Below are 19,948 nucleotides of genomic sequence, written 5' to 3' on the forward strand. Positions count from 1 at the left end.
AAGCACATCTTGTTTGTTTCATTTCAACAGCCAAAAAGATTAGAATTGTGTCGATGTCCCAATATTTATGGACCTGACTGTAGTGACAGAGGAGACACCCTTGATGAGAATAAGGGTTTAATGAGAGCAGGTGAAAGTGAAGAAATTAGGACAGAAATATTTTACTATTGCATAATATTATTAGAATAAAAAATAATAGTATTATATAATATATAAATATAATCAAATATCTATTTTATATTATTTTTATAAAACAAATATAATTTATTTTTATGAGTCCTGAAATTTACATATTGAATTTGACTAAAAACATATTTTCTATAGGTAGAAATATTTTGAAATTGAAAACATAATTTTTTCATGCCATAGGTTTTTAAAGCCTTAAAAGGAAATCATATATCCCTATTTATTATTTGATTTATGTTTTTAAATTCAAGATGTAAAAATGACTTCTTAAGGTGTATGAAGCACACATTCACTTTAAGAAATATTCAAATTTAAATGAGAATCATGAAAGCCCTAAAAGACAATCGTCATTGCCCTAAAACAGACAATCTCAATTATTTGTTTGACAATTCTCAATTTGTTTTTGTATTTGTTTTGACAATTCAATCAACTCTGAATATGACTAAACCAAATACAAATGTAAATTTTTTTAATTTCACATTCAATAAAATCTGTTATATATCATAAAAGAAATTACATTTTCTTCTCAGTTTCCCACACAAAATTGACATCTTGTTTTGATGAGGGTGTTAAGTTCATGCTATCTAAAACTGACAGATGAGTTCAAACATCAGTAAACTGATTTTCACAGTACTCTTAAGGATTTTCCACAGAAAACATCCAGCTCTGTCCCTGAGTCAGTTTGCCACTTTTTCTCTTCATTACTCATCTTTAATTAGTGTCACTTCATGCGTCCCTGATGGTATTGGGGAACTTGTGTTGTGTTGTTTTTTCTCCTCTGCTCCCTTTGCTCCTCTGCATTTGCCCAATGTGCACATGAGTAGACCCCTGCAGTGCTTAAGGAATGGTGGATCACAGCAGGCGTACAGCAGAGGGTTCAAACAGCTGTTTAAATAGCCCAAACAGATGGCATATGGATGGACTGCTACCAACCACTGGTCAAAACTGCAAGAAAAGGGAAGAATGCCCAGTTCCACCATAGCCGATAGTGTCTTGTTGGTGTGAAAAGGCAGCCAGCAGAGGAAGAAGGCCAGTACAAGAGTGATGATGATGCGGAGGAGCCTGCGTTGACGAGTGTGATCAGGCCGTGGGCCAAAGCTGAAGTGTCGTGAGAGGAGTCGTCCCAGCAAGCCGTAACAGAGCAGGAGCACCAGGAGAGGCAGCAGGAATCCAAGAAGAGTTGATTTTAACCCCAAAGCTGCTGACCACATCAGCTCTACCTGCTCTGAAGCTTCAGGGTCCAGCTTGCTTGAGATCAAACTAGAGTAGTCCATGTCACACAAGCAGGTGGATATGTGCCCATCTCTATCTTTGCCCTCCTGCCAGTCACCTTCAGGTTCAACTTCCAAATCCACCTCCCTCACAGTCCGTAGAAGCAAAGCAGGAAGTGCCAGGATTCCAGCTGCCACCCATGCACTACCAACAATCCACCTTGCACGCATGGTTGACCCACCTCGCTTTGAGCTGTTACCACAACGCCGTGTGATGACACAGTAACGTTCCACACTGAGCGCAGTCAGAGAGAACACGCTGGCATACATATTAAGTGCCACAATGTAACTACTCACCTGGCACAGAATGTGGCCAAATGGCCAGTGGTAGCCCAGCGCTGTGTACGCTGCCCACAATGGCAGGGTCATGACGAAGGCCAGGTCAGCCAGTGCTAGACTGGCTATTAATGACTCTGTCACAGAACGAGATGTAGTGGAAGGGCAAGGAGATGGATCAGGGGTCTGGGAAGATTTGGAACAGCTCCCAATCCTCCCGCGGCCTCTTGCTCGGCGGTCCAGGTGTACCCACAGCACCAAGCCATTGCCTAGTGAGCCCAACACAAACACCAGGATATACACGCTTGGAATCAGCACCCAGGTTGGAGACCATTCACTATAGTCACACGAAGGATATGGGGAGGGGGAAGGCAAGGGAGGAGACCACTCGGACATCGTGGAGAGCACCTAACACTCATCTAGTATTGCATAGTGCAAGTGGATGATATGAGCAGTGATGTTTCCTCTGGATTTCAGTGTTGTTATTGCTCAAGAAAAGCTGGTTTTACCTATCTGAACTGGTGATGGGAGCTCTTTACTTCATGTGCCTGGTTTCAGAATTTTTCTTCTATATCAGGGAGTTTCCCACAGTGAGTTGTGACTCTTCCTTCCTCCTCAGTCCGCTTCGTTTTCCATGAGATATAACTTATAGACAAAACAAAAAAGCAGTTATTGCAAGATGTGCAGTAACTGAAAAAGTCACTTCTCACATATATATAACATTTATGGTCATGTACTCACGCAGTAACTGACAATAATAAAACATATTACAGAACAGAACGTTTGTTAAACTGATCACAACAGATAGCAAACCTGCCAATATAAAACCCAGAGGATAATTTCCAGATGATGGCTATATGAGGGAATCATGAGTATAATGAGATGATGAGCATAGAGGGAAAAGCTGTAATGATGTTTATCCCTCAAAACTCATGCTACTCTGTCAAACCTCAGGAGGAAACGCAACATAAACCAATGCATTACATACCTGCGTTTCTAAAGGATTTGTCTCTGCTTCTGTTTGCAAAGTGTCCAAATGTCGCATTTAGATTAGCCTTTTGTGCCCAGGAAAGTAATAATTAAGTCAGTCTGTATCCATGTTTTTGTCTTAATGTCTGTCTATCTTCTCTCAGTCTTTCACTCAGTGCCGGAAGCTTCCTTCTGTGTCACCTACAAGGAAAGTTTCTCCTTTTTAAAGATCCCCTTCTCCCACCCTCTTTGTGTCCTTTCCCTTTTCTTTTCTGTCCTCCTCTCATGTAAGACCACCCCTGTAGCAGTTTTGTGAGATCTATAAAGAGTGTCCCTACACTTAAACATGCTGAGTAAACTCAGAACATTGATACTCACACTGCCCTGAACACCTTAGGTTTGAAAGGAGCATTGTACACATGACAATGTCTTTCACAGTAGCAAACAGCAACCCTTTGGCCAACACTGCCAGCTCCACACAAACACATGAGGCTGAATTGGCAAATATTACATACATTCTTACTAACCTAAGGACACTGAGAGATCAGGAAATCAGAGACACCCATTGTAGTGCAGACTACAACAAACTGGACATAACTGGATTTTTATACCAAGCAATCATGTTGACATTTGCATTCAGTATATCAGCATGTCTAGAGTTAGTCTGTTTTTGAAAAACGTTAATAGTAACAAAAATGGCTAAACAGTTAATTAGTTCGATATTTCTACAAACAATGTCAAATACAACGTTAAGCTGTTTTGAAACATACATTAGAATGTAACAGTGTTAGAAAAGCCCAAAAAACATTATGTACATTTGCGTGAACCCTTCATCTGCGCCTATTTAAGTAATAAACTGGTCCTATTTGAGCTTAGCTGCATGTCTTAGATCCTGTTTGAACTGTTTTGAGCAGCCTGGGTGTTACGTTCTTTAAACACGTCCGGGACTCAGGGATTCCTCTGGGCTTTGTTTGTTTATGCTTGTGTGTGTGTGAAGACTCTCAATAAGAATGAAAAGGGAAAGTCTTTTGTATTGAAGAATATTTAGACAGAGCCAACAGGACAACATTTTATGAGACAACACAACAAATATTTAAAAAGCACTTGCTAGTTCTAGTTTTCTCCATAACCTATAGTATAAATGGAAATGTGCAGAAGACAAAAGTAATGAGAGGAGATAGTTGCTGTTTACAGAGACTTACTAGCAGTGGCACAGACAGATGAAAATAACCTGTTTGCATCCCCATTTAAACTGGTCAATCACCTGACAATTTTAATAAACAGACTTCCCAGCATTTTTGCTTACCTCAGCCTGTTTAGTGGAAAATTAACAGGAACAAAAATCAGGTAAAGAAAAGTAGCCTAAACATGTATGGTCACATAAAAAACAACCCCTCAGACCCAACACATAAGATCAGTTTTGATTGGATATTTGCTTTTGTTGATCTGATCTCAGTCTCCCTGGTTCTACATACAATATACTGTATGTGTACATATATGCAAGCCCCTCAATGCCAGAGAGACTTTTATAGATTTCCTTCTCTCTACCCTTATTGATCTCAGCTGTCCAAACAGTAAGGGTCTATGAAGAGGTCACAGGGTTGAAATGGGGCATGAGTTAAACACTATCCCAAAAGTATTGGGTTAGACTATAAATTGTACCTGTCTTTAAACAGAAGCATCTGTTTACCAACAAAGCAGACCCAATGTAGAAGTTTCTGTTTTTACATATTTTCCACCCTTGTTTATTTCTCACATCAATGTCTAATAACATTGAATTCTATCAGCAGACCTTAACAAAACTGTATTTTAGAAGCTATTCATTATGGGATCAGTATATGCTTATAAGTGGTACATGATTAAATCTTTTTATAAGTGGGGTGGCTGTGGCTCAGATGGTAGAGCAGGTCAGCTACCTATCGCAGGGTTGGTGGTTCGAATCCAATGGCAGGCTAGTGCCTTGTGGTGTGTGGATGGTAACCGCTAAGGTTAATAAAAAAAAGCGCAATGTAAGTGCAGGCCATAAATTTATGTATAAAATGCAATATATTAAATGCTATAATTAACTATGCTAAGTTAATTTTCAATGCCATGAATTATGACCCCTTAATGTGAAAATACAGCTCAGGAAATGAAAAATACCCACAACAAGGTTGTTTTTTTAAAGACTTTTATACAAACTGATTCAAAAAATAAATCTGCAAATTGCAGTTGATTATGAGGAATGCTGCCCATCCGACCTCACAAAGTTTGAGAGAATATTCAGGTAGGCTACGCAAAGGTTGCCGGTTCAATCCCCACAGCCACCACCATTGTGTCCTTGAGCAAGGCACTTTACTCCAGGTGGCTTGTCCCTGTAATAAGTGCACTGTAAGTCGCTTTGGATAAAAGCCTCTGCCAAATGCGTAACTGTAAAGATACCTGCAGCTGGAATCACAACCAAAGTCCAAAAACATGAACACATGTTATGAAAGTTGAGTCATGACAAATTAATGATTCATGACTGTTTTGAAACATTCATGACAAGAAATTTTTTTGATTCCCATCCTTTATTTATTATGGCAGTTCTACACACAATGCTTTGGCAATATTGTATTTCATATTAAAGCCACTTCTAATTGCTCTCATCATTTACAGTATCTTAAACCCAAAAAGTACTGAAAAAGTTGTCCACAAGTGTGTTCTACATCCAAAATAACACATTCATTTCAGTAGATAAGTACATAACATTCCATCTATGCTTCAATAATTCCAGTACATTAGACTAGAGCAAACACTTGATATAAGATGCTGTGATAATACAAGGTGCATATACACATACACTTCTTCTGGAATAGTAAAAACTGTAATTACATTTGTGATAGTATTATACTGTGAAGTGTTTTAGAAAAAAGAAATCCTAAAAAAAGTGATAAAATGTCAAATTGTAAATGAGAATGGAAAACATTTTTACTTTTATATGAATGTTTTCTAAAGAAACTGTGATCAAGTTTATTGGTGGCCAACAAATAGTGCACATCAGATTCAGTAAGTCCCCCCCTCCTCCCCCCACTCTTTTGTACTTGTTAATTTGTCTGAACAATGTGCATATGAACATTTGAGATGCCCTTGAAAGGAGGAACAGTGCCAATTATGGGGTTTTATTTGTGAACAATTTAGATAACCAACCATAAGAAGAGTGAAAGTGAGAGCAGTATTCCCAGCACAGAGTGGCTGGCAACTGACACGGAGGCTGCGTTACACAGGTTAGAGTTACAGCAACTGAATTTAATGCTGGAAACACCAGGGAAACTCTGGCCGAGTTTCAATATATCGCAATCTGTATACGCAATGCAACGCTTGGCTTTGAAACCTGAAAAAGAAAATGTTGAAAGGAAGAAGTGAAAAGATTACAATTTTAAGATGATTTTACAAAATACAGTTACAAAACAACATGTATGCTTTATACTAGTGCCCAACCAATATATCGATATATACAATTTATTATTTATTTAAATGGTCAGCAACTGACAGATACTGAACAGAGTACTGATGTTTAAGCTATTTATTGTATTTTTATTTATTCTTTGTGTTCATTTCAAGAATTTGTTGACTATGTATAATAATAATGTCAAATATTCTTTGATAAAAATATTAGCTTGGGAGAGAAGCCTTCTAAGTGCCTTTGCATAGTCATATCGGTGCACAATCCACATAGAAAAGGTCTGTTTTCATTCCAGCTCAAAAATTAACTATATCGGTAATTAGTACATTTTCCCCCTCTAAAATTGGTATTGGTCTCAAAAATATCAGTCGGGTTCTACTTTAAACAAAAAGTACATTATGCAGACTTTTAATTAAAAACATATGCCTGTAAGAAAGTAAAATGTACCTCCTGAGCCAGTGAGTGACAGACATGAATCTTCAGTTTTGCAAGACTGAATACTATCACAGGCAGAGTTGTCACATGAGTAACACTGAAGTGCAGAGCCTAGAGTGAGAAGGATGGATTACTATACAGAATTAAATAAAACTCAATAAATATCCATCTGTTTTAATTATGGTGTGTGTGTGAGACATTCTAGACTAGTATCTCCCACACATCACAAACTGAATCAGCCAAGTGTAGAAATAACTGTAATAAAAGTGAGAAATGGAACTTTAACAAAGTAGGCCTACATACCAAGCCCCAGGAGAGCCAGACCAAACACCAACACAAAAGTATTCATGATGTATTTCATTCACTCTGTGAGAGAGAGAGAGAGAGAGAGAGAGAGAGAGAGACCACAGTGACCAAACATTGATAATCGAAACAGGAAGACACAAAAACTCACGGCAACCACAAGTCAAGTCAATTTTATTTGTATAACGCCTTTCAAAGCAGCTTTACAGAAGATCAGGCATTAACAGATGATAAAACTAATGTCTATAATGTCGATGAATCATCATTGTGTAATTACATAAAATACGATTGTTTATATTGTTTAAATATAAGTAATTAAATAATAATTGTATTAATAACCCCAGTGAGCAAGCTGAAGTTGACTGTGGCAAAGAACACAAAACTCCATAAGATGTTGATTAATGGAGAAATATAACCTTGGGAGAAACCAGACTCACTGTGGGGGCCAGTTCTGGCTAACATCATGAATATAATGTAAAATTTACTTAAATATAGTGCAAGTCATGGTTTAAAATTATTAAACTAAGTAAGTGTTAAAGGTCAGTGTTTAAACATCAATTTTGTTTGAACTGTAAGATTAATGACCAATGACTTTGAAGTCCATCTTGGATTAAAGGGGTCATGACATGAGAAACCAAATTTGCCTTGATCTTTTGGCATATAAGAGGTCTTTGTATCATTAAAACGTCCTGCAAGTTTAATATTTTAAGACGTCCTCCCCATTCTAAACGAATCATTTAATCAAGCTCAAAATACAGCTCGTTCTGGATTCATGGTAGAAGTGACGTGTCGGTTAGAAGTGACGTAACAGCGTTTGCATATGACCGCCTCCAGCACAAGATAACTACGCTCTAAGCGCAAGACAACTACGCTCATTTCGTATCGCCGTGCGCCTCACAAGTGTTCAGTCGATGGACAGCGAGCTCTGACAGAGACTACTTGTGCACAGGAAAATTACGATGCCACACAGATGTGCTGTTCCTGGCTGTGGTCAAACAAAACCTCTGAATAAGCTGCCGAAAGATCCAGACGTCAGGGAAAAATGGATGCAGTTTATTTTTTGCGGACGTCCCAGTCACGGCAGTGTTTACTTAAGCGTTTGTTCTGTACATTTTAAGGATGACTGTTTTGAGAACAAATCTCAATATGATGCTGGCTTTGCCAGAAAACTGTTGCTCAAAGATAAGTCCGTGCCGACTATTCTGGGAACAACGACGACGCAAAACTGTAAGTAATCTATTTTAAACTTTAAACTACTTTTTAAAGCGCAATTTCATTCATTATGAATAATCACAGTGTTTTTACTTCGTTTACTTGCATATTGTTCTGGCTGGAGGCGTCAATAATTGATACATAGGCACTGACGTTAGCCAATCATAACAGTGGGCGTTAACACTGAAGTCTTAAATGGAAAACGCCCCCAAAACAGACTGTTTGAATCAGAGGATGAGAAACAGGGTGGGAAAAGGTCATAAATCACTAGATTTTAAAAGTTTTTCTTAAAAAAAAAATATATTAATACTATAATTGCACCTAAGGGAACATAATAATACAATAAAAAAACCCATGTCATGACCCCTTTAAAAGAAAACAGAAATGTGGTCACTGTTGGACAGGTGAGGTTGAAACAGAAATGCACTTCCTCCTAAAATGTGAAACATTCAGAGAAATAAGGAATGTTTACTTAAACAAGTTTAACTCTGAAACTTCAGAATTTAAAGACCTAAATGACCTCTCAAAATTACAAATACTCCTAGGAGACAGGGCACATCTTGCTGCCCAATATTTATCAACATGCCACAACCTGAGGGACAGTGAAAGATCTAGACAAACACATGTGATGTGATATGGTCAAATAAATAATATATATATTGCTGTTTTTTATACATTACTAATAATTATATACTACAAAATGCATTTTGCTTTTATTTTATTTATTCTATATGATGCTTTGTCAACATTGTTTTTGAAACTTTCATGCCAATAAAGCCCATTGAATTGAAATTGAAGAGAGAGAATTCATTTATGCATTTGAAAACAGGTTAATTTAATGGTCATAATTGTTTTTTTCATTTCCACTGCAGTTCAAAAGTTTGGGGTCACTTGACTGACATGTTTCTCATGATCTTAAAAATCTTTTGATCTGAAGGCGTATGCTTAAATGTTTGAAATTAGTTTTGATGACTAAACTATAATTGTGCCAACATGTTAATTTATTTCATTACAAAACTAACATTTAATTTAAAAAAACGTTTTTGAAATTGATGACTTGGACCAAATAATAAAGAAAAGCAGCCAATAAGTGCCCAACATAGATGGGAACTCATTCAATACTGTTTAAAAATCATCCCAGGGTGATTCCTCAAGTAGTTGGTGGAGAAAATGTCAAGAGTTCATGTCTGCAAATTCTAGGCAAACTTTGAAGATGCTAAAATATAACACAGTTTTTATTTATTTTCGATTTTTTTTTTTTTAGTCACAACAGAATTCCCATAGTTTAATGAATGTTATTCCATAGTTTTTATGACTTTACTATTATTCTAAAATGTTAATAATAATAATAATGACCTAAACATGTTCAGAATAACATAGTTCTAGTCACTTTAAGTTCCTAAGGTAGTATTGATGATAACGTATTTGTCGAAAAAAAAACTTCGAATAAACAATTAAACAAACTGCGTCAGTGTTGGTTTCGGGGCCTGGTAGACGACCAACGCCCTGTGCGAGAAACGCAGTGATTTTAACCAGCTCTTGGGAGATCTTGGGAAAATGGCGTTAGGAAAATGTTCCTTATCACCTTCTAGAGTATCGAAGTTATATATACACATAACTGAAAACACTGATTTCACTGTTTCACTTGATTCATAACGTTAGTCAATCGGTCGAAACTAGAACGGCGACTTAAACCACACACTAGTCGTACTAAATGCGACTTACCTATGTCACTTGCTACAGTCTTTGTGGTCTCCGTGCACGTATGTTCCTCGGCTTGCGACGGTTATCACGTGATCTGGATAAAAATAATACCAACGGTGTTGCCAGATTCGTTTGTCATTGCCCAGCCCAATGATTGCTCTAAACCCGCCCCAATGCATAAAAAAAACACCCGAATACGGTATATAATATGCACATTAACCATAATACTACAGCATTGCCGTTACAACCATGGCAACACGTCTTATCTTTCAAAGCGACGAAAGATAAGTCTCCAAAAACCTTTCCGTTTCCCCTTTTTCTTTATTCACACTCAAACAGTCCGGTAAAGCTGTAAATATATTCACAGATTCGAACTTCCCGGATCAATAACTAATTACAGAAACGTTGTTAAAATACAAACGACACCTCTTTCAACCGTAGTAATGTAGACAACGAGCTACAACCTCATTTTCAACAAAACGAGACTTCCTCCGAGCTGGACCAATAACATTGATCTCTACGTGCTGCCGGATGAGATACCAGTCCACAGGGACCGTCTGCAAAGTGCAAACCGAAAAGAGATAATACAAAAATATTCAATAAATTCACTGTTACAAAATAGTGTCACTAAATCAACTCACACATCAGTGGTCTCCTGCTATCGCATTGTCTCATTTCCATCACAAGAATTAATGAGCAACAGCTGCAGATTAAGAACTCACTGGTGGGTGTGCACATTCGTAGCTCATCTGTACAGGATTAAACACATCATTGTTCTGGTATTTGATTGAATAATTGTGTGTGGAGACATTTTCTTTATTTTAATTGCATGGGCAATGGAAATTCTTAATTTTATCAAATTAAAAACCCGCCAAAATAATTCCAAAGCAACCCAAATTTTGACCACACACAACAAGTCTTTCCCTGCATAAATCTATTGAAAGTAGCCCGGGAACCCGCCCAATCTGGATCGATATTAATTCAACACAACGCTGACACGATCAGACTTGTGCCATCTGCGATGGGAAGATGACATTGAGGCAATGATATGCATCTAAAGACATTTTGTATGCCAGGAAACACGTAACATTCATAGAAATTATGCAGCTTTTGGGCAAATACAAAGATATATAAATGTGCAACACTTGTAAACTTTGATGAAAAAAAAAAGTTTGTGGTAGTAATAGCAATATATGTAACGGTGCTATTTTTTTTAAATAACCCGACTTTTGCGGCACATGGACATCGGAGCAACCGGTGTTCGTGTTTACCATCGCCAGACACTTAGACGGTGGGCCGAGGGCCCGTATCTGCTTTACTTTTCGAAATGGATGATCCCCATGGAGGGAGAACCTGAATTTGTAAAGTTGGCAGAGGCGGTCTTAACATAGAGGCATAGGTAGGTGGCTGCTTGGGGCCCCCTACCAGCGGTCGAAGTAGGGGGGCCCCCAACCAACCTAAAACAAATAATAAGAAATAATCAAATAAAAGGCCCCTTATCATCATGAACGCTTCAAAAGCATAGTACATTTTATTAACATTCTTAAGAAATACGTTGAAACGTTGAAGTACTGGTTAAAATGTCCAGTTCATGGTTATCTGTCCCTACACATACACCCCCTATTTTCACAATGAAATGGACTAGTCCGTAACGGTGCGCGCCGCGAAAGATAAACACACAGTGACAGGAGGACAGGGATGTAGTTTTTGTTTTGAGTTCACGAAAGACGCTTGGATGTAGTGAGTGTATCACTGAGGTGAAATCTAGGTCAAGGGCGAATTGGGACTGGAACACCGCAGGCCGGAACTCGCTGAGACATTGAGTCACACTCTCGGTTTTGGGCGCGGGAGGAAGAACAAGAGGTGGGAGAAGACAACCGAAGGGAAAACCGTTTTGGAGGAAGAATTCGATCACGCCGCTGCCATTTTAGCGCCGCGCAGAGACGCAGCTGGGTGGAGGATAGACTAAGTGGAGAGAGTATTCTGCGAGAATATTGGCCGACGGCCTGTATAGGTCCGGTATACGATATAATTGCACGTATTCTCTATCATGGCAGACAATCAGGAAGATAGTTGTTGTAGTATGGATGAATTGAATCAAGAAAATGGGAACTGGCAGATGAGGAGGATTAATAAAGCAAAGCGGATTAGAGGAATGAAAGAGAGTGAGGAGAAACGGACTGTTGTTGTGAGGTTTGAAGAACCAGGAGTGAAGAGTTTGGATCCATTAAAATTGACGAAAATAATTAAGAGAAGAGGATTTTAAAAGATGGCAATTTATTGATTGGGTGTAACTCTGAAGAACAGATTGGAAAAGCTTTAAAACTACAAGTTGTTGGGAAAACAGTGGTGGTAAGGATCGCGAAAGTGGGTGAACAAGGAAGTAAAGGAGTGATTTATGGGATTCCTTTAGTAACTGAGATGAAGGAGCTGGTGAAAAATTTAAAAGAAAAATGTGATTCTGTTCAGAGTGTGAAGCGTTTAACTAAGGGGGTAGAGAAAAAAGAAACCGAGTCAGTCTTGGTTCAGTTTAGCACAAAAGAGTTGCCTACAGAGTTATACTTTGGATATGTGAGATATAGGGTAAGAGAGTTCACTCATAAGCCAATAAGATGTTACAAGCGTCAGAAGTTTGGGCATGTAGCTAAGTTGTGCAAAGGGACTAAAAGGTGTGCTAAATGTGGTGGGGAGCATGACTATGGGGACTGTGGAGAGGGAGTAAGACCTAAATGCTGTAATTGTGGAGGGGAGCACAGTGCGGCCTACTGGGGTTGTGAAGTAATGAGAAGGGAGACTGAGATTCAGAGTGTGAAAAGGAAGGATAGATTTACTTATGGAGAAGCAGTTAAAAGAATGGAGCAAACAAAGAGGGTTAATGAAGAAAATGTTAGACAGGAAATAGCAACAGGGAATGCATGGACACAGCGACAAGATCATGTCAGAGAGAAGGAAAAGGAGAAAAAGGAGTGGGGTGAAAAGAGGAACTTGGTTATCTTTATTGCAGGGGTAATTAATGCAACAGCTGAGGTTAAATCCAAAACTGAAAGGATTCAAATCATAGCAAAGGCAGCAATTCAGCATTTGAGCGTGCTAGACTTAAAATGGGAAGAAATAAGGGAATGTCTTGCTGTACACTCCAGTCAGGAAGGAGGTAAAGGATGATATTATTTATTATGATCATTATCCAGTGGAATGCAAGGAGTCTGTTGGCAAATGGTCAAGATTTTAAACAGTTTATAGATAGTAGAAGTGTAAAACCTGATGTAATGTGTATTCAGGAAACATGGTTAAAACCTAGATTTGATTTTGTTTTATCTAATTATATCGGCATCAGACGAGACAGAGAGCAAGGAAGTGGTGGTGGGTTTTTTTTTTTTACAATTAAACAACTTAAACGAGTGATATAAATGAATGAATGAATATGAATGAATAATTCAAGACAAGAAAATTCTGATTTGTTGTCGACAACTGCTGCTGTTGCCAGCGTTTGAGTCATGCGCATACACACTAGACACCTCGCGACGGCTGTCACGGCTCGCGTGCGTGCATTGACAATTCGCGCGGCGCGGGCGCGCACGTCACGGTAATAAATAAGCAAGCCGCCTAGCCATGTCAGAAAAAAGGACGTATCCCTCTGGTGCCGAAAAAAGAAAAAAGAAAAGGACCGAGGAGGAGAAAAAAGAGCGAGATAAAGGTATGTTTGCATGATTGTTTACAGTATGTTTTGTGCAGCAGCAGCACAAATTGTGCTCACGTCACTTGAGGTAAAAGCTAGCTAGTCATCATGACTCATGTCATGATGTCATGATATTTATCAGCCACCCATCACCAGAGCTAAATCCCCGCCATCAACAGTGAAATATCTCCCATTATTAATATACATTTGTAGGTGTGTATTTCACGTATATTGATAGTTAAAGACAACTTTGGAGTGCTGCTCAATTTTAGGGAGCTAGATCGAAAGGTCCGGAGGGAACAATGTGAGCTTCTTGGGGAAAAACTCTCTTGTGGAGAGGAGGCTGATATTGATGGTAGCGCACTGGCATTAGAGATGGAGAGTCTTCCTGAACTTCCCCAAACTATGATGACTGCCTTTGAGCTTCTCACATACCTCTCACAAAATGAGATGTGTGAGCTTTACCCAAATCTTTGGGTAGCTCTCAGGATTGCCTGCACTCTGCCTGTGACAGTTGCCTCAGCAGAGAGGAGCTTTTCCAAGCTCAAATTGATAAAAACATACTTGAGATCATCAATGGCCCAGGAAAGACTAAGTGGACTTGCAGTCATTAGTATTAATAACAAAGTTGGCCAAGCAATACCATACAATGATGTCATCAGTGACTTTGCCTCCAGAAAAGCTAGGAAGGAACGATTTTGAGGTCATTGTTGTACAATTGTCATTGTTGAACCCTTGCTGTTCTTATGTTTGCTTTCATTATTTAAGTATCTTTATTTTTGATTATATTAATGTTTGTCTATTTTGGTTTTATTTAAAAGATTGCACATTTAATGCACATTTGCAAATAATTTATTTTATATGTTTTGTGACAGTTTGTATTTAGAAGTTTTAATAAAAGAGTGAAGTATTGTAAGTATCGTTTATTTATTTATTTTGTATTAATACATAACCTCACTGTATTCGTTTATAATATTCTCTATAACATTATAGCGTGACATTTGTGTCAATAATCTTCTAGCATAGGTGATTCTGCGTGGTGGGAGGGGGGCCCCCAAATCAAATTCTGCTTAGGGCCCCCAAGAGGCTCGGGCCGGCACTGTATATGGCTGCAATGGCTACAATACCAAAAAGTTCAGGAAAACTAGTAAAAAAAGCGGTTCCATGGTGGAGTGTTGAATGTGAAAAGGTAGTTAGGGAAAGGAACCGAGCTTTTAGAAAATTAAAAAGAACTCATAACTTTCAACATTTGATTGAATACAAGAAAGCACAGGCAGTAGTGAGAAGGAGTATAAGGCAAAGGAAAAGAACATACTGGAGGGATTATTGTAGCTCAATTGGAAGTACTATTAATATAAATGATGTATGGGGAATGATTAAGAAAATGGAAGGTAACAGAAGAGAGTGGAATTATCCGATCCTTTCAGATGGAGAGCAGTTGTCTATATCAAGCCTAGAGAAAGCAGAAATGATGGTGAACACACTGAGTAAGGTACATAGCTCCAGTAATCTTTCAGAAGAAGAAAGGAGGGCTAGGGAAGAAACAAGGAGTCAATATGTTGAGGTTATTCAAAAGAAAGAAAAATTAGAGGATAAATATAATGTTCCTCTCACACTGAGAGAATTAAGAAATGCATTGGATAAGTGTAAGAATTCAGCTCCTGGTAAAGATGAAATTTGTTATATTATGTTAAGACATTTAAGTGATAAGGGAATGAATAAGGTTTTAAATGTATTTAATAAAGTCTGGGAGGAAGGAAAGATTCCTGTAGGATGGAAGGAGGCAGTTATTGTCCCAATAAGAAAACCGGGAAATATGCTAGTAATCCAGCAAATTATAGGCCAATAGCTTTAACTTCTCATTTAGGTAAGTTAATGGAAAGGGTGGTGAATGGAAGGCTAATGCACTTTATTGAAGAAAGGGGTTGATGGCTAGTCATCAGAATGGCTTTAGAAAGGGAGAAGTACTATTGATTCACTCATATGCCTTGAGGTTGAAATAAGAAAAGCACAGATAAATAAAGAGACTGTTGTGGCAGTATTCTTAGATGTAGAAAAAGCATATGACATGCTATGGGTAGAGGGTCTTTTAATCAAGATGCACATGTTGGGAATTAGGGGAAATATGTTTAATTGGGTAATGGAATTTTTAAATAATAGAAGTATTCAGGTGAAAATAGGGTCAGAAAAATCTAGAAGCTGCTTTGTAGAAAATGGTACACCTCAAGGTAGTGTTATTAGTCCATTGCTGTTTAATATAATGATTAATGATGTTTTTTCTAATGTTCAGCCGGGAATTGGAAAGTCATTATTTGCAGACGATGGTAGCCTATGGAAAAGGGGGAAAAATGTAAAGTATACACTGAAGAAGGTGCAGGAAGCTCTAACCCTAGTGGAGGATTGGGGAAGGAAATGGGGGTTTAGATTCTCTATTGAGAAGACAAAGGCTATGTTTTTTACTAGGAGGAGAATAGATGAAAGTATAAAATTGAAGTTATATGGTAGGAATTTGGAAAGAGTGAAAAGTTTTAAATTTCTTGGTGTGTTTTTTGACACAAGACTTACATGGAGGGAGCATGTTTCAAAAGTAGTAGACAAATGTAAAAGGGTAATGAATTTAATGAGATGTCTTGCTGGAACAGAATGGGGAGCAGATGTTGCTTCTTTGAAGCAAATTTATGTATATTTAATTAGAGCAAGAATTGAATATGGGTGTTTGGTTTATGGATCTGCAGCCAAGTCAGTTTTAGCTGGATTAGATATAGTTCAAGCTAAGGCACTAAGAATATGTACAGGAGCTGTGCGATCTTCCCCAGTGTGTTCCTTGCAGGTAGAAACAAGAGAAATGCCACTCTGTTTGAGAAGACAGCAGCTTCAGGCTAACTATTGGGTTAACTTGATGGGTCAAAAGTGTGATCACCCAGTTAAAGCGACAATTCAGGTAAGCTGGGAGAGAGAGATGGCAAGTCCTCAAAGTTTTGGATGGACAGGGGAGGCATTGGCCCAGGAAATGTCTATACATGATAAGAACTTTTGTCCAGGAGTACTGTGGCCATCAGTTCCTGTATGGAAATTGGAGGTTCCAAAGATTGATTTAGACATACTTAGGATTAAGTCAGAGAATCCTGAATCAGATTTGGTGCATGAATTTCACTGTCATAATAGAGAGATATCAGGAGCACATATTAATTTTTACTGATGGTTCAAAAGATCAGGAAACAGGTGCTACAGGAGCAGCTTTTGTTGTTCAGAAGTGGAATACCCAAGTTTGTAAGAGAACCTCAAATTTCCTAAGTGTGTTTTCAGTGGAATTATATGCAATCCTGATGGCAGTGCAATGGACTGAGCAGATTCAGAACCATAAAGTGTTGATATGTAGTGACTCTGTGTCAGCTATTAATAGTATGGGGAAAGGGACCTCAAAGAGTCGACAAGACCTTGTATATGATATTCTTCTGGCAATTAGAGATGTGAAAAGGAGAGAAGTAGAAATATCATTTGTATGGGTCCCAGCTCATGTAGGTATTGCAACAAATGAAAAGGTTGATAAGTTGGCCAAGGAAGCTGCTCAAAAGGAAACAATAGATATAAACTTAAATCTGTCCAAAGCGGAGGGTAAAAGTATTGTGTGGCAGGGAACAATTTTGAAATGGCAACAGTTCTGGGAGCAAGAAAATAAAGGGAGGCACCTATTCTCTATTTCTAGTAGGGTAACTGATTCAGTTAAGGTTTGTAAAGGAGGAGAGGTTAGACGTAAGGAAGAGGTTATTATTTCTAGAATGAGGATTGGGCATACGTTTCTGAACAGCACTTTATTTATTTTAGGAAAACACCAGAGTGGCTTATGTTCATGTCAAGAACCTGAGACAGTGAATCATGTTTTGTTTTTTTGTAGAAAATATGACCACCAAAGACAAGATCTGCTCAGAGAAATGCGAGTAATTGGCTTGGAAGAAGTATCTCTAAAAAATATTTTAGAAGTAGGGTCAAGCACAAGGGGAAAGCAGTGTCTTTTTAAATTTCTAAAAGATACTGGATTGTATAATAGGATATAGTGCACTTAGGTGCTAATACCATAGATGGCAGCAATGCAACTTATTGGATGCCGGCTGCCGTAAAACCCCAAAGAAGAAGAAGAAGAAGAAGACAGGGATGTACACAAACAGAGACGAAACAAGACGAGTCTAAACGCGAAAATGAAAAGAAGTTACCCAAGCGGCTCAATTAAAAGAAAAAAGCAAAAAGACGCTGATAAGTATTTGGCAACGCTGCCAAAGATGACACACTTTTTTACGGCTAACGTTACTGATACAGACAGGAATAAAAACGTCCAACGAGTTGAACATGCCGCTACAGCAGCAGCTAGCTGTGATGGTGCTAGGTGAGGATAACGTCAACCAAGAAATTGAAGAGGACATCGCGTTGTTGCCGCCCGCCGTCACCGACAGTGTTATCGAGGTTGACACTGAGGAAGAGTTGTCCAGTGATGGCCATTTTGACAGCGATGAGGAGGCTTTGGTGAGTCAACCTGTGAAATTTACGGTAAAACATTTTTTTACTAACGTAATTGTAGTAGCCCTATGATTCTACAGCATGTGATCCATCATATGTTGTGATAACGTTAACCTGAAGAATTTGTAAAACATTGTACACAATGAAGGTTTGAACTTTCAGACACACACACAGACATCAAGATTCAGCATAATGAATCATTATCAACAACTGATGATATAAGTGCAGTGCATGATGGGAGCCATCAATCAAAACTCATCAATATCTCCCAGCATACATTGCAGCATGAATAAATTATGCTGAATTGCCTAAAGGTGATGATACACAGGGCAACTTTTTGAGCAATGTTGCTTGGGCACTTTCCCATTGAAAATGGGCAATACATTTCTATCTGGATATTTTAGATCGGTCGTAGGGCCTGTGTCTCATCTGGTTGCCTGTTGACGGCAACATTGCTCAAAAAGTTGCCCTGTGTATCATCACCTTTAGTATTTTCTTTTATTATTATTATTATCTGCTTTTATTTTTGCTGTTGTTATTGTTGCAACTTTTTAGTAGCTTGTTTTGTGATGTTCAGAGTTTTATCTGATTATTTTGTTGATTGTCACCGTTGTTGAGATTCATATGCTGATTCTTGATGTCTGTGTTGGTCTACATCATACTGTAGTTCAAAACCGTTATTGTACACCATGTGTTTTTAAAGTTCTTCAGATTACCTGTTTGTCACTGCTAGCTCGCATGCGGTAGGTTCACAGAGCTTTAATACTCAAAAACGTGAAATATTAAGCATTCCTCTCTGTAGATCAGTGAATCAGGCCACTACATAATGATTATGTCATCATCAATAAATAGCCAACAACACCTGATCACATTTTCTCTCGGATTTTCATGCCATAACGAATGTGTTTTATAATCAGCCAGAGAAAATCTAAAAGTTATTTTTTACATTTTTTTTTATTTTTATTTTTTTACGGTGTAGTAATAGCCCAAGCCCTAGCTGTGCTAATCCTGCTGCGACCGACCAAAGCACTGTAGGCTTGCTACGGGCCGTAGATTAGCTTTACCTGCCTATCCACCATTCAGTCTGTAAATTTTTTTGGCGGGGGGGCCCATACATACCTTCGCCTTGGGCCCCCAATTTGCTAAATCCGCCACTGAAAGTTGGGACGGTTGTTTTATTCTCAACGATATGAAAAGTGTTGCCACTCCCATTTATTGCACATTTCCCCCCGAAATCATAATGCACGACCGTAAATATGCAGGCAAACGCGGTTGCCTACTATATCAGTCGAGCCAATAGCGTGGCAAGATACTGACATAGGATTATTATCAACCAATCAGATGTAGCTTATTTAGAACAGCTGTTACACGGATGATTCAGCTGTCAGACACGAGCAGCATCTGCGGCGGCAGCAGCACAGTGACTAACGCCAAGGACATTGTTTTTGTGATTGTAAGTATTCATTTAATTAGAATATGATATCTATAAAAAAATGTTTGTTTTGTACACTGTGTTGTTCAAACGTATGTAAGCGTCTCGTTAGTGTCGTTTTAAGTAGGGTAGTTTCAGCTGGCTAACTAGCAGTAGCTAGCATCATGCGATTACATATTTGATTTGGTGTAAAGTTTAAATACTTAATTCTAACGGTAACACTTCGTCCAACTCACATAGGCTACAGCTCCACTGTATGTCCGCGGATAATTACCTCCGACTGTTTTGCAAACGTTAGCAAAAACTCAAGGTAAACATGAACCTCTTGATGGTTAAGACATATTTAATTATCAGTTACATCTGACGTAACATTAAAGGGTCAGCAAGCAGCCAATATTATAACCGGAGAGCTAAGAGCTCAAGAAGAACGCATGTAATAGAAATAAGATTATACTATCAAAGAACATAGGCTATCAAACAGAGCAGAGTTATAATTGTAACCGTTTACACAATTTACTGCAAACACAAACGGTCTGAATATGGACCAG

The 19,948-nt window shown here is 38.3% G+C and overlaps 1 protein-coding gene and 1 long non-coding RNA gene across 4 annotated transcripts; both read right to left on the minus strand.

The window, feature by feature from the left end:
* Positions 1-830: 830 nt before the first annotated feature.
* Positions 831-2,209, minus strand: aplnr2 (apelin receptor 2). Its single transcript, XM_052154290.1, has one exon. The coding sequence runs from the start codon at positions 2,127-2,129 to the stop codon at positions 888-890; it is 1,242 nt and encodes a 413-aa protein (XP_052010250.1). The 5' UTR covers positions 2,130-2,209; the 3' UTR covers positions 831-887.
* Positions 2,210-5,212: 3,003 nt separating this feature from the next.
* On the minus strand, positions 5,213-10,455 carry LOC127657622 (uncharacterized). 3 transcript variants are annotated; one of them, XR_007972314.1, is made up of 5 exons: positions 10,422-10,455; positions 9,802-9,874; positions 6,865-6,927; positions 6,574-6,672; positions 5,213-6,054 (listed from the first exon to the last, which is right to left on the minus strand). It is a non-coding gene; the product is annotated as an uncharacterized LOC127657622 (long non-coding RNA). The 3 variants fall into 3 exon arrangements; XR_007972313.1 differs by lacking the exon at positions 10,422-10,455 and adding an exon at positions 10,245-10,259; XR_007972312.1 differs by lacking the exon at positions 10,422-10,455 and having other exon boundaries at positions 9,802-10,260.
* Positions 10,456-19,948: the final 9,493 nt, after the last annotated feature.

This window comes from Xyrauchen texanus, chromosome 2, assembly GCF_025860055.1.
Source record: "Xyrauchen texanus isolate HMW12.3.18 chromosome 2, RBS_HiC_50CHRs, whole genome shotgun sequence".
Lineage (NCBI taxonomy): Eukaryota > Metazoa > Chordata > Actinopteri > Cypriniformes > Catostomidae > Xyrauchen > Xyrauchen texanus.

Coding starts and splice junctions, on each gene's coding strand:
- aplnr2 (XM_052154290.1), bottom strand. CDS start 2,129: ATGTCCGAGTGGTCTCCTCCCTTGCCTTCCCCCTCCCCATATCCTTCG.